We start from the raw sequence: 15,758 nt of genomic DNA, 5'->3' as shown, positions 1-15,758 counted from the left end.
TAGCTGTGTAGAATTAGAAAAATGTTGCTGCCTCCTTCCTAATACATTACAGCATAACAGGTCATATGTGAAATTGCAGTTGAAGGGGTTGTCTATTATCAGGGTTTTGTGTTATATTGGGGGGTATATAAAATGATCTTAATATTAAAAGTTAAAGGCACTTCTCTGTGGTATTGCAGCCTCCAACTACAATGGAGGTGATCTGTACAACCAAAGGCAGCAGTGGAACTGTTTTCATAATACTGTGCCATCAAAGCCAAGTGTCGTAGCAAATCACCGGCCTCAGTGGTATGGATGACATTGCGGAAGACCAGTGATTGCCTGCAATGGTAATATTTCCTAAACCAGCAAGTCAGTAGCTGAATAGGTACAGCAGCAATACCAAATTGCACAACACAGTAAGGAATTATCTTGAATTTACAGGACGATGATACAAATTGCATAAAAATCAAGCAAATTTTTTTACATTTTATAATAATTCTTTAAGAATTAAAGAAGATTCAATGAAAATTCATGGAAAATGATATTTAAATTCAACTCCTATAGTGTGTAAGGCACGCTAAATGGGTATTTCATACATTATTATTCATTGCCTACTGGAAGGAGAGTTGTCCCTTCCCATCCCTACATACATAGTGGGGGACCTGTGGGTGGTGGTGGGTGACCATGTTCCCCCATGAAGTACATCTCAGCTTGATTAGCCTCCATGCACACGGTTGTTGTTTCTGGACCTCTGTGAGCTGTTTCAGTAGCAGCTAGCAATTTACTTCTATGGGTTCATGGCCATGACTTTCATGCCCACATTCATGGGACAATGATGCACTGTACGTGGCGTACAGGGCTATTTGTGTCCTGTGAAACTACAATCGTAACCTTAAAGGGTTATTACCTTTTCAACAAGTAATGTATATTGTTTGAATAATAAAAAAGTTATGCAATTTTCCAACATACTTTCTGTAACAATTCCTCATGGTTTTCTAGATCTCTGCTTGCTGTCCTTCTATAGAAAGCTTCTACGTTAACTTTCAGTGGACAGAAATCTGACTATCGTCACACAGGTGCACGACTCGTTATAACACCCAGCTCTGATTACTCTTTGTGATACTAACGAGTTGTGCACCTGTGTGTCCATGGTCACATTCTGTCAACTGGAAATTAACAATATTGCTTTCCATAGAAGGACAGCAAGCAGAGATGTAGAAAACTGTGAGGAATTGATACAGAAAGTATATTGGAAAACTTTATTGTTTTTCATTATACAAACAATAACATTAATTTGCCAAAGTGGGAATCCCCCTTCAAATGCTTGCTTTACATTCTGTACTGTTAAAGGAAATCTACCACCAGGATCATGGATTGTAAACCGAGCACTCTTACATGCAGGTGTGCGCTCCCTCTGTCAGGTTCTGCTCTTCTTTTAGATTCTTATTCCATTATTTTTACGGGAAAAAAGGCTTTAAAAATTATGCGAATGAGCCTGAGGGGCTCTGCCCTCCATAGATGATAATGCCTTCTGGAGCATAAGAAGCTAAAAGAAGAGTAGATCCTACTAGAAAGAGCACACACCAGCATGTAAGTGTACTTGGTTTACAATCCTTGATCCTGGTGGTACATGTCCTTTAAATATGCTGTGTATATATGGTGACTTTTATTCCCAAATAGATACAAGAAATACATTTCAAATACCTTATCTAAAGGTAACAAGTAAATCTACGAGAGTCCTCCACATACAGACAGGTCATTACATGAATATGATGCCCCATACTGTACAATCTGTTTATCGTCTGTCACTGGTGCTGGTTAGCTGCAGGAAGACAGACAGCTGAAATGCACTTTGCCTGTGAACCTGAGGACCATCTGACTTTAATTGTCGCGCACAGCTTGATGTGGTGCTGGCTTTTTAAGGAGCAAAAAGTATAGTACTATAATAATCTGCAAAAAAAAAAACACAAACCTGCCAACACAGGCCAGAAAGCAGGGGCTGTGCCTGTCTGATTGCCTGACGGCTGCAGGAAATATGATTAATGGGTGAGGTATAATGATATTGGGAACCCGATTAGCACCACAAAAAGGTCACAGATCAAAGCGGTGTGCTTTTCAGGAGCTATAATCATTGCATATAATCTGCGGGCTGGAAAGAGTAAACTGGGAAGTCGTAGGGAAACGTCATCTGGATTTGGATAACCACAGACATACAATCTCTTTAAGAGGCATGTTGGGTTTTAAACAGTCTAGAATGAATCAATTTGTTTGGCAGCAGGCTCCCTTCCTGCATCATGTCTTCTCACCGGCTCAACTACTGGGTGCTATTTTTCTATTACGTTGTTTGTACACAAGCAGCACGTCTTCTCAGTGGCAGACTTTTTAACCCCTACGGGACGCAGCATCTTTTGGCCTAAAGGACGCAGCCCCATTTTTCAAATCTGGCCTGTGTCACTATAAGTGGTTATAGCGTGGGAACGCTGTGAGATATCCAGGGGATTTTGAGATTGTTTTCTCGTGACACATTGTACTTCAAATTAGTTTAAAAATTTGGATGAAATCTTTTGCGTTTAGTTATGAAAAAAAACAAAATTTGGCAAAAATTTTGAAAAATTCTTTATTTTCAACGTTCTAAATTCTCTACTTTTGATTCAGAAAGTCATAGCTCCCAAATAAATTCATAACTTACATTTCCCAAATGTCTGCTTTATGTTGGCATGGTTTTTTAAGATTCCACATATTTTACTAGAATGTTATGAGGCTCAGAATTTGGGTGCCATTTTTCACATTTTTTGTAAAATCGCCAAAACCTGTATTTAGATGGACCTGCTCAACTTCTAATTGACACTGAGAGGCCTAAATAATAGCGAGACTCGTAAATTACCCCATTGTGGAAACTACACCCCTCAACATATGAAAAACCACTTTTAAGAAGTTTGTTAACCCTTTACGTGTTTTATAGGGGTTAAAACAAAATGGAGGTGGAGTCTGCAAATTGTAATATTTTTTCACAATACACTCATTTTGGGTGGAAAATTTTACATTTCTAATGGATAAAATGAAAAAAGGCTCCACAAAGTTTGATACGCAATTTCTCCCGAGTACACCGATACCCTACATGTGGTGGTAACCTGCTGTATGGGCGCACGGCCGGGCATAGAAGGGAAGGAGGCGCCATTCAAATCAGATTTGCTATGTCACATTGTACAGGCTATAATTTTTTTCTTTTTTTTATTGTGCACCTATAGGGGCTTATTTCTTTTGCCACATGAGATGCACTTTTCTAATACATAATTTTGGGGCATCTATAGCTAATTGGTGAGATTTAATTAACTCTTTGTTGGTGGAGGAAATGAAAATCATCAATTTTTAGGAAAATTTTTATGTGTTTTTTTTTTTGGCCGTTAACCATACCATGAAAATAGTATATTATTTTTATTCTTTGGGTCGCCACGTTTATGAAAATACTTCATTTATATATATTTTTTTATTTTTTCCCATTTTTACTGTATAAAAAGTAATTTGGCAAAATTGTTGTTAATTTTAGCATCACCGTCTTTCATATGCATAACTTTTTTATTTTTCACCTCAAAAATCTGTTTAAGGGCTTATTTTTTGCAAGAATGATAGCTCTTTTTAGTGGTCTTATTTTAGATTGCGTAACTTTTTAAAATCACTTTTTTAGAGCATTTTTAAAGGGCATTAATAAAAAATCATCTTTAGCAGAGAGAGTTTTTTTAGGTTGTTTTTTACGGGGTTCACTTTGCGGATCTAATAACGATTCTGTTTTATTATACAGATTGTTACGGACGCAGGGATACCAAATATGTGGGGGTTTTGTGTATTTTATTCAATTGTACTGAATAAAAACTAATTTGGAGAAAATCTTATTCATTTTAGCATCACCATCTTTTTATATGCATAACTTTTTTATTTTTTGGCAGATAAATCTTGTTAGGGGCTTATTTTTTGCGAGAACAGTTGTTCTTTTTAGTGGGCTTATTTTGGAGTGCATAACATTTTTTAAATCACTTTTTAGAGCATTTTTTATAGGGTATTAATTAAAAATTATCTTTTTTCGGAATGTTTTTTGCGTTTTTTTCCTCCGGCGTTTACCGTGCGGGTCCAGTAACGATTCTGTTTTATTATGCAGATTGTTACGGACGCGGCAATACCAAATATGCGGGTTTTTTTTGTGTTTTTATGTTTTTTATACTTTATTAAGTTTTTTTATGGGAAAGTGACATTTTAGGGGCTTATATTTTTATGTATTTATTTTTTATTTATTCTAATGTGTTAACTTTAGTGTTTTTGACTTTTTTTTAATTATACATACTTGAACTTAAACCAGTGATGCTCTGATCACTGGTTTAAGTTCAATACACTGCTCTACAATACTATTTTATTGTAGAGCAGTGTAAACTGTCTGAGCAAGCTTGCGCATGCTCAGACAGTTTACAGCCAGACCCGGAAGGGGTCTGGCTGCCATGGAGACCGGGCAGCTCCGGGGCACATGCCAGTCCTCGGAGCTGCCCGGAAGAGGATCGGATCCCCCGGTAAGCGGCACGGGGGATCCGATCCACAGCGCTAACACCATTACACGCCGCGGTCATGTTTGACCGCGGCGTGTAAGGGGTTAACACCCGCGATCGGAGCCGGCTCCGATCGCGGGTGTTAGCGCAGGCTGTCAGCTGTACTAGACAGCTGACAGCCGCTGCTTCTGGTACCGGCTCCGTTCGTGAGCCGGTGCCAGAAGCAGGACGTTATAGAACGTCCCCGTGCGCTAAGTATCTAGCCCCGGGGACGTACTATAACGTCCAGGTGCGCCTAGGGGTTAATTATACTGTGAAAGAGAAGATTTCTGCCATGTGGAAATGTAGCTGCACGGGGATATGTCAATCATGGTCTTTGTAGAGAGGAGACTTTGTGATCCTGCCATAGCAATGGAGTGTTGATGTGTAAAATAAGAGATCCCATGATATTTACATTGTTAGTGCGATCTCAACGGCTGAACAATGTCTTTATTGCCTTGTAAAGTAGTAGCTGAGCTACTAATATTAGGGGGATACCCCAGCCAAACAATCCACATGTCAGTGTTTCACCTGTATATCTCTACTTTGGGATGGAGGCTGACTAGCAGTGTGACACTACTTCTGTTAACACCTTTTCTACACTTGAGTCTAAGGGGATTTGTGTGTGACCCATTAGGTTAACTCCCCACATAGCATATTATGTATATTTTCAGCACAAATTTTTGTCCCAAAATTCTCTGACATATTACAGTAGCATTAAAGTTAATGGGATGTGGAAAAATGAATGTAGATGAAGCATACAAAGATCTAACACGCTTACCAATCTATTAATGCGAACAAACTCTTCGGGAGTCTTTGCCCAGGGAGGAAGCTCCACGTCAGACACTACTGTACCATCATCCATCACTCCAAGATTGTAATCATTCGAGTTGACAAACATCTCCGGCAGGTAGAAGAATTCAGGTATGAGCTCCTATGGATACAATGTAGAAAATCAAAATGATATTTGGAGCACATTATGGCGTACAACAGTCTAATCAACAAAGAAATAAAAGCTATAAAAATGTAATAATCATGTTGACTCCTATTCCTTGGAAGGGATCCCTTTGCAATGCTTAACTATTGAAGTCTAGATGGGAGACGTTAGTGGCAACATTCAAAAGAAGAAAACATTTATATTTGCCTCGCCCTAGCCCATGAGCCAGTCCAGTCCAATGAGCCATATGCAACTCATCTCTGGAGCTTCTGGCACCTGGACGGCTCTTCAATGAACAACGGAACATAATGGACATCATTGTTTACCCGTGCATGTACCCAAGATGCATGGAGTACAGCTTCAAACTGTGGGTGGTTTAGTGTCTCCAATCAAAGGGACAGTTTCCTCTACGTCAGTGGTTCTCAACCTGTGGGTCGGGACCCCAGTGGGGGTCGAACGACCAAAACCGGGGGTCGCCTAAAGCCATCGGAGCCGCAATTTTACTGTGTTTTTACTGCGAGTTGCATGGTTTGGGGTCACCACAGCATGAGGAACTGTATTGCGGGGTCACAGCATTAGAAAGGTTGAGAACCACTGCTCTACGTTGTCAAGTCAAATCATCCATATCATACATCTTACAGATTACACTGCATTATCATGGTGACAGGTTCCGTATTAATAAGTTATGAAAAGTTACTACCGCAAAATAAGACAACTGCAGTACTATAAATGGCATATAGCAGGAGGAGGACTTATAACAGGTTTTACATAAGGACCCAAGTGCTTCAAGTTCCACATCAGAACATGAAATATTTCTTATAAATAATTTTAAATAGATTTTATTATTTCACATTTTAACCCCTTAAACACAAAGACTATTTTCATTGCCGACCTTCAAAAATCTATAAAACTTTTTAATTTTTCCATGTACAGAGCTATACGAGAGTTTATTTATGCAGAACAAATTGTACTTCTTAGTGTACTTCTTAATATTCCATGCCTTGTACTAGGAAGCGGGGAAAAAAATTCTAAATGCTGGGAATAACTATTATTCTGATAGAACGGAAAAATTTTGCCACGTGGTGATAACTTTTAGGTTTTCATAATTTTTTAAACTTTTTATTTATTTTTATGATTTTTTATACCCCCTAGGGTACACCTAGATCAGTGATCACCCTAGGGTCAGTGTACACCTAGATCAGTGTACACCCTAGGGTACAACCTACAACCAAAACCTACTTTTATGTCGCAAAGTGCCAACATGACAATTTAAGCAGTAACCTATTGATCCCAGCTGTATCACAAGTTTCAATCGTATTGGCGTCCTGAGGACACCAATGCAACAGAAAGAAGATGGAGAAATTATAGCTTCCTTCCAGGTTCCCCTGAAGAGAAACAATTAAGGGACCCCGAGCAGGAGCTCCAGTCCTGGCAGCCAAGGAGGTGTCGCTTTAGCATGTCCATGGCTGTCTTAGACGCATGGAGAAAGTCATTAGTCACATCTAGCTAATTCTGTGCTAGGGTGAAGGCCTGGGTGCACACAGAAAGGGCTCTGAGTGCCACTTCTGGCACCCGTGCCATATGTTCGCCACCACTGACCAAGATTGTCTGATTGATCCTACCATATACTGCATTGCTACAGTATGGCATTATATGGGGATTTTACACATAATCTATCACAATGTGCAAATAGCACATTGCAATAGATCTGCTAAAATGAGACAGCTTAGGGTCTCACAAAGAACTAAGGCTGTCATGGCAAAACATTGTCACTCACCGATGACATCACAGGCATCAAGCTTGATAATGCCATTGAGAAGGTGAAACATTGCTTGTCTGAACACTGGTGGAATAAAAATTACATTGCATGAGGATTTCTCCTTCATTGTATTGCACTGATCTGAATTTTAACTGCCACTGGCGGCAATCAGGGGGCTAACACCAGCAATCGTTGTTAGCGGTGGGTGTTTGCTGCAATATGCTGCAAATCCCATGCATCTATGAAGAGGGCTCACTCTGAAAGCCCTCTTCAAATTTTAACTCTCCATGTGGTATATAGATGTTATGAGCGTTAAGAGGTTAAAGTTTCAATTTTCAAATGGTATTTTAAAACAATGCGTTATTTAATTTTTGTAAATTACATTTTTCAGGTCAGCATACAGTTGTTTCGATACCAGAATTCAGAATTAGATTACCTACATCTCTATAACTCAGTATAATATGTTTGCACTGAAGCATAACTCTATTGAGGCTTTTAGTTAGAGAAAATGCTTCCATAGACAGCCGTCAAGTCTACGGCTCACTGGAAATGTTCTTGCCTCCCGTGCTCAACGTAGGAGGTCCACATCTCATAACAGACCAATTCCTTTAAATCATAATAAATAATTTGATAAAGCCATCTTGAGTTAGGAGGAGCCCCTCTGACACAAGATGAGGTATAATCGGGTCATTGGGATTCAACCCAGGGTTTTCCTTGATGATCTGACCCAGAGCCCGATTCCTGCTCTGCTTATGGAAATAGCAGCAGCATAGCTACTCAGCACAGGCAATCCAAGATGAAAATTACATGACCAAGGTATAGTATTGCTCTCAACTTCCAAGTATGGAAAAAAGCATTGATTGGATGCATCATACATCTCACAGTGAGGTAACAACCATAGAGTACATACACTCTGCAAAAACAAACTAAATTAGATAATTCCTTTTTCCTATTACCGGTAATTGAAACACACATTCTAAAATAATTACCGGTCTTGAAATTAGAATGTGTATTCATCATTTATTGAAGGTGGGGATTTATATTCTTTTATATATTTGTGGATTCTTTTTTTATAAATAATTCAAAGAGTTCATTAATTAATGGATACTTTGGTTAAAAAAAGTAAAACAAACCTGAAAGTATAATTATCAGCATGCTAAACAATCAAAGATTTTATTTAAACTTTATTTAAACAAGAAGCAACATAAGCAGGGAGACAAAGTTTTTATTTTAATTAGCAATAAAAATAAAGTGTAGGAGTTAAAAAAAAAAAAAAAAAAGTCTATACATTTGTTATGCAGCGAAAAGTAAACATCGATTTGAAAAGTTAAGACCCAACACAGGACAAAAGGTTATTTTCATTTACTAATGGGAAGGTTTACCCTTTCTATACTATTTGTAATGTATAAATTGTGCAAATATTCTGGATAATCCTGCATAAATCGATGATCTCTTATCTCTTGAACATGAAAAAGTAATATAGATCACTATCAGCTTAAATAGGGAAAATGACAAAAAGTCACCTCCAGGATAAAAAACACAAAGCTGAACTTTGCCTTAGGGCAAATAGTGCAGCCCACTTTGGGGTCCAGAAGGGTTTTGGAAGGTCAGAAGAACAGGTACATGATCCCTGTATTGTAGTCCATGGTGAATGAGCTGTGCATCAGTAGGGGATTAAGTTCTTATCACCTTCGTCATCCTGACACTGTTGCAAGGCTTTAAATGAAAATTCCATCGTATATGGTAACACTAATTAAGGGAAAGTAAGTGATAAGCCACTGATGGCAGTCCAAAAATTCCCATTCTCATCATTATGCCGCTTCTCGCACAAAGGCGATAAATTACAGATAAATTAATATAAAGTGTTACTTTACAGAAAGTTTGGACAGATGTTTGGGTCCAGACAAACTGATAACATATTAAAGCCAATTATGTAAACCACTACACGCCACCATTTCAGAAGACAGGTTTCAGCAGGCAGTGGTCAATACATAATGTACACTCAAGTTTGAGATGAGTTTTTTTCATTTATTTTTTTTTTTTTTATAGATTGCTACAACTTATTAATGCCTTAAAACTGTGCTCCTGTTTAAAGTTAAGCTTACTATAGACATTTTGTTAATACATAGGGCTGGAACAAGGACTTAAAATGTGACAATATGAATGAAGCATGAGTGTCAGTCACTAGATAGTGGGAAGGTATAACTGTCACCATGTCAGCAAAGACTGCAGAGTCATGTGGGGGTCTATATAAATGCTCTGAGTCATGGCCAATGCAACTCCCAGCTCTCCATCCACACTCCCTTCCTACTAACTTCCACAACCGACCACTACATACAAATCCTGTGCATGCGCAGTCATCCCCTGCGTTCTGACATGCGCAGTGTGCGTTGAAGAGGAGTCAAGTGATCACAGTTTCAATCTGCATATGCAGCTTTCCTCATTCGGTCGATAGATATTGAGTAAGAGGTGCATCATGAATAACTCAATGATCTATGACTCAATGATCTATAAAAATACATCAAACCAAGTGCCATCTTTTCTAATCTTACACATATATGGGGATGGGACCCTAGTTTGGGACCATGAAACAATACAAGGAATGCTGTGAAATTCCTACTGAATGTCTGTAAGTCGGGTGTCCTTAAGTAGGGAACCACCTGTAATTTATTTGAAAAAGTGAAGCAAGGACTATATTGTCCACCTTTAGAGAACAAAGGGGTTTTATTCATAAACATATATACAGTATATCCCCTTTTCACAGCGTAAGGGATCAATCGCCAATCTGTGGGAATGCAAATTGGCAATTCTCCAAAACTGGCCCATCTCTGCCAGGCCTTTTCCCCCAACACAGAGCTTCAAAGACAAGTTCAGTGGCTCTAGGCCTCCTCCTGCAGTTCTGGGTAGCCCAGGATGTGTCACATTCAGCTCTATGCAAAGCAACACTTCCTGGGACTTCAGAAGGATCAAAGTGGTGTGGACAGGGCTGGATCATCATTGGAGCTCCTGCCCTGCAATTCTTCCTGTTCATGGGGTCCTTGAGGGAAGCTACAATGATAATCCGAATGTCTCCTACTTTTTACCGTATTGGTATCCTCAATACACCAATGCAATTAAAAACTGTGGCAGAGGAGTGAGCAATAAACTGCTGATTAAATTGTCAGAACTTCATACATATATACATAGATATACAGGCAGTCCCCTACTTCAGGACACCCGACCCCTAGTTAAAGATGGACCTCTCTGCCCACTCCGACCTCTGGTAAAGCTCTCTGGATGCTTTACTTTAGTCCCAGAATGTAACAATCTGTAATGAAGCTTTATTGATAATCCTAGGTCCCATTACAGCAAAAAAATTTGAAACTCCAATTGTCACTGGGGGAAAACATTTTTTGTCTGGATCTACAATTATAAAAAATACAGTTCCGACTTACATACAAATTCAACTTAAAAACAAACCTATGGAACCTATCTTCTACGTAACCCGGGGACTGCCTGTACACATATATATATACATAAACACACACCCGTCATAAACACACATCAGAGGCGATAGCTCATATAGCTTATGATAGCTTTGCTCAATTAATTTCTATGGTTTTCCAGGACAGTTTACAGGATGAGAAAATCCTATATGTTCCTCCATTCTGCAGATTCAGGGGGAGTTTGATGGTGGTGATGGTGGGGGTAACTAACCAATGAAAGTTTCTACCCATATGCTGAGAACGGGAGATACCTATGTTTATTGGGAAAGCTACTTTAATGACTAGTCAATGACTTACATGTGAAACACAAAACATGGCATGTATGTTATATATCCACTAAACATACATCTAAATAATTTAAAAGGCAAATAATTTTACCTTGATGTCTGAAGTGTCTCGTTGAGAATTACGCCATGCCCTTGAAACTGAGGAAAATGATCTGTCAGCATGGTCAAATTTCCCCCCTTGGAAATTTAGGAAAAGGGTTGTAAAGGGCTCCTAGAAAAAATATTCCAGTTTGTTAACAAAATTGTTTTGTAAGAGCATTAATACACAATTTTAGAATGTTCCCAAACTACTAGCATTAAACAGAATATTGAGGTTCTTATTTATACATTTCCATTCCTCTTTATTTAGTCAAATGTTGATACAATTAAAAGTTTATCAATCTGAGAACACCCTAGTATGATATCTGTGTGACCAGCCAACTAGCTTATTTGTTTGATCAAATAATAAATCAAATTTAAGATGGAGAAAAACTAATTTCCTTATTTATAGCACATGCATGCTCAGCTGAACATGCATGCATGTATCTGTAGAATAAATGGGCATTTGAAGGTGTACAGTCAACAAAACCTATATAGATGAAAGATACAATATAGACTCTACTCAGTAGAGTAACAAAACTTTATGGGCTTTCTAAAATGGTATCCATAATGGCCACCATCTACAACTCCCATGATCCCGCCCAACTCCCATGGGCCTCACCACAACACTGCAAGCAACTGACTACAGCCGAACATAGAGATGATCACATGACCTGCCCAGGAAGACGTGAGACCAGCGGCCATCTTCTATATTGTGTCTGCTTCACAGGGGCAAAATCAATGGACCAAATAAAGGGCTAGTAGCATTTTAATTCTCCATCATAGCGTATTTCCACAACATTTTTCTACTAAGGGGTTCAACCTTTTAAATAACAACTACAGGCGGTCCCCTACTTAAGAACACTCGACTTACATACAACCCCTAGTTACAAATGGACCTCTGGATATTGGTAATTTATTGTACTTTAGTCCTAGGTTACAATAAACAGCTATAACAGTGATCAAATGTGTCTGCAATGAAGCTTTAGTATTAATATTGATTCTTATGACAACCCAACATTTTTAAAATCCAAATGTCACAGAGACCAAAAAAGTTCTGGCTGGGATTGCAATGATAAAATATACAGTTCCGACTTGCATTCAAATTCAACTTAAGAACAAACCTATAGACCCTATCTTGTATGTAACCCGGGGACTACCTGTAATTACATATTATCTTATATTTTAATGACCCATTTTAATATGAATTATGCTTATTCCTGGAATATCCCTTTAAAGAAAGTACTGGCATCAACACAAGAGTTAAAGAAGCAATCCAGTCTAGTTTTTATTAATCATATATTATTTGTTTCTTTGTAAATGAAAACTTCTGGATTCTTTCTGTATATTCGGTTCATGTAATCACATGGTGACTCATTCTTGGTTGATGTAATAGTCTAGACCAGTGATGGCTAACCTATGGCACGGGTGCCAGAGGTGGCACTCAGAGCCCTTTCTGTGGGCACTCAGGCCATCACCAGAGATGAGTCCAGGTATCTTCCTGCAGTCCCAGACAGCCCAGGACTTGCTGTGCACAGAGCTATTTTAAAGAGAAAGCTCTACCTGGCGCTATTTTCTGCTTTATTGGTGCCTCAGGGTGCTGGTATCAATGAAAGCTGTGGCAGAGAAGGAAGTATAAATCACAAATTAAATTTCTGTGTTGGCACTTTGCGATAAATAAGTGGGTCTTTGTTGAAGTTTGGGCACTCGGTCTCTAAAAGGTTCGCCATCACTGGTCTAGACTGTATTATACAAGTTCTCCACAGAGGGGAGGACAAACTCTTAACCCAGCTACTGCTGATAATTATACAGCCTACAGGTGTACAGTAGAGGATGACAGCACCAACTGTATACTAATTGTCTGTAAATAATAATAATATAACCTAGCATGCAGACTGTATCTAGCTGCCCATCTGATGCTTTTTTGAGGCATCATGGGATTGATAACGGATAACAGAGAAAGAATTTAAAGCATAAAGATGGTGCCTGGTCAACACCATAAGAACACAGTACTGCAGGAAAAGGAGCGTCTTTCACACTAGTCACATTTATTAAGTATATGTAGAAAAGGCGAGGGATGCAATGTGAAGCATTTATGCTGCGCTTTGACAAGATCTATATATTAATTGCAATCCCAGCAAAGGAAATGCAAGATTCATTCAAAAATAAAGAAAAAAATGTGGAGCTGCCCCTAGTAACAATTTCTTCTCAATCGGCTTACATCTGTCAAATATATCATATCAACACAATGTATGAGCAAGTCCATTTGTAGAGATATATATGCAAATTATTTAAAAGGGAGGAAAACTGCCTTTGTGTTATTCATTCAATAATCTCTATACAAAAAAAAATGTTTAAAGGATTTAAAAGCCTCTTCTTAGTTAAAGAACACTTAAGCCCATATTAGTAGATAATTACCTAAAATTAGCAAGGCCCCATAAATTATATCAAGGATTTATGTCTGCTTGTACCATTCTAACAAGCTTTAATTAATGGTAGGCTGCTAATGCTCTCCCAAAGAAATTACTTTCTCCTAGACGAATTACCTCTAGCCTTAACAGAAACATACATTATTGTAAAGCAACATGCTATCAATAAACACAATTCCTGATTAATCCACCAAACAGCAACTCATTACAGAGGAGCCTTAATATGGTTGCTTGGCATTATTAGGACCAGATAAATTAGACCGGCTACACGGCAATGCAAATGAAGAGCTTAAGCAACAAATACAGTGGAACAAAGACCCTGAGATGTGGTATCTAAAGATAAATGTCTCTACAAAAATGTAATATATATTTTTTTAAAAACACATGTACTTTAAAAACACTAAAGTGGTTTACTCCAATTATCAATTAAGCTGTTTTGTTTGACCTTTTATTCACTTTCTACTCCCTACCTTTTAATAGCCTTATAGCTTGCACTGTATGGTCCAAACAATGCATCCAATTTATTCTTTGGCTCAATCTGGTTATAAAGATGCCAAATTTATAATTGTTTGTTACTTTTTAAACCCTTAACAACATTTTCTACAACCCATAAGCTTTTTAGACATTGGGGCTCATTTACTAAGGGTCCGTGGACCGCACTTTCTTCGGGTATTCCGACGATTTCCGCAGCATTTAAATGGGGTTTGTGTCGATCCAACTGATTGAGACTAAGCGCGGGATTTAACTTTTAAATTGTGTCGCAAGACATGGACTTACATACACCAGGAAGAAGAAAGTGAACTCCAGCGGAACTAAGGGGGAGTGACACATGTAGGAAATCAGGCGCACGATCTACGTGGATCGCGGCACAGTGCATCATCATCGCCGGACAGACCGGATCGGGGAGCGGGACTCGTACAGTTAAGTAAATGTGCCCCATTGTGTCCATAACTGGATAAGGTGTAATTTTCTTGTAGGAGGAGATGCAGGCGTTTTCATTGATTAGATACCACGTTTACTGTGTGGGATTACTATTTTTATATTTTTAGAGACCAGGTATTTTAAGCAGTGGGGAATTGTATAAGGTTTTTTTATTGCATATTGTTATCAGTTTTCTAGGGAAAGGGGGTGATTTAAAATTTGTACCGTTTTGATTTTTTTTATGAAAATTGTGTTACAAACTGGGTGCTTAAAACCTAGGGGATCTCATCACACAATTACTATACAGTAGGCGGTTATGTTGATCATGGATTAAGAGCCTCCTAGCTCCTGCCTGTTAAGTGCGAAACCAAGTTAAAATGCATTGGTCAAGTTCAACCAGCAGACCCCACCCTGTAGGGAGAAAGTTCAAAGTTTGGGGGGAGGAGACACACAGTGGTGGAATTCAGCCAATTCTCCTAAACTCTGCCATTCAAAACTGTGAATGGGAGGTGCAAACATAACTTTGCGAAGAAAATGTAAAAAATGGAAAATTTATTTAAAAACAGACAACCCCTTTAAATATGACTAGGGAAACATTACCCACCAATAACAAAAATGGTTGAGGGTTACGGGGCCTGAATGTGTATGTATCTATGTATCGAACACTCTTGTCTTTATTAAACACACTTTAATTTCTTATTACCGTATATTCCGTCATATTCTGTGAGCTGCCAGCGCTCAATGAGCTGTCACCGCGGGCCGGAGTGTAGCAGCGAAGCTTCGGTGGATCGCGGGAAAGGTGAGAAGCTGTTGTATTAATTTAATGTGCCAAGCAGGCTGGCTATATAGAGGGGGAGGTGGCAGGATACATACTGGGGAGGTGGCAGGATGCATACTGGGGGGCCGCCAGGCTGCACACTTGGGGGGCCACCAGGCTGTATAATTGTGTGTGTGTGGGGGGGGGGGGATTGTCTGGCTATGTACAGGGGGGTTTGGCTGTATACTGGGGGTACAGGCTGGCAGTATACTAGGGGGGCTGGCTGTATACTGGGGGTATAGGCTGGCAATATACAGAGGGGCTGGCTGTATACTAGGGGGGCAGTTTGGCTATATACAGGGGGCTGGCTGTATACTGGGGGGACTAGCTGGCAAAATACAGGGGGAGCTGGCTGTATACTGGAAGTACTGGCTGGCAGTATACAGGGGGCTGCCTGTATACTAGGGGGGCAGTTTGGCCATATACAGGGGGCTGGCTGTATACTGGGGGGACTGGCTGCCAAAATACAGGGGGAGCTGGCTAACTTCAAAT

The 15,758-nt window shown here is 39.2% G+C and overlaps 1 protein-coding gene across 4 annotated transcripts in view; it reads right to left on the bottom strand.

Annotated features, from left to right (window-relative positions):
* The window catches only part of LRBA (LPS responsive beige-like anchor protein), a 358,816-nt gene that overhangs the window by 84,348 nt on the left and 258,710 nt on the right, over positions 1 to 15,758 (bottom strand). For all 4 annotated transcript variants that reach the window (XM_072121481.1, XM_072121491.1, XM_072121508.1 and 1 more), the window contains 2 exons: positions 11,113 to 11,232; positions 5,335 to 5,487 (listed from right to left, as the gene is read on the bottom strand). In XM_072121481.1, coding sequence (XP_071977582.1) covers positions 5,335 to 5,487; positions 11,113 to 11,232 — 273 coding nt within the window. The remainder of the gene's footprint in view (positions 1 to 5,334; positions 5,488 to 11,112; positions 11,233 to 15,758) is intronic.

Source organism: Engystomops pustulosus, chromosome 1 (assembly GCF_040894005.1).
Source record: "Engystomops pustulosus chromosome 1, aEngPut4.maternal, whole genome shotgun sequence".
NCBI lineage: Eukaryota > Metazoa > Chordata > Amphibia > Anura > Leptodactylidae > Engystomops > Engystomops pustulosus.
This window is presented reverse-complemented; position numbering and strand designations above follow the sequence as displayed.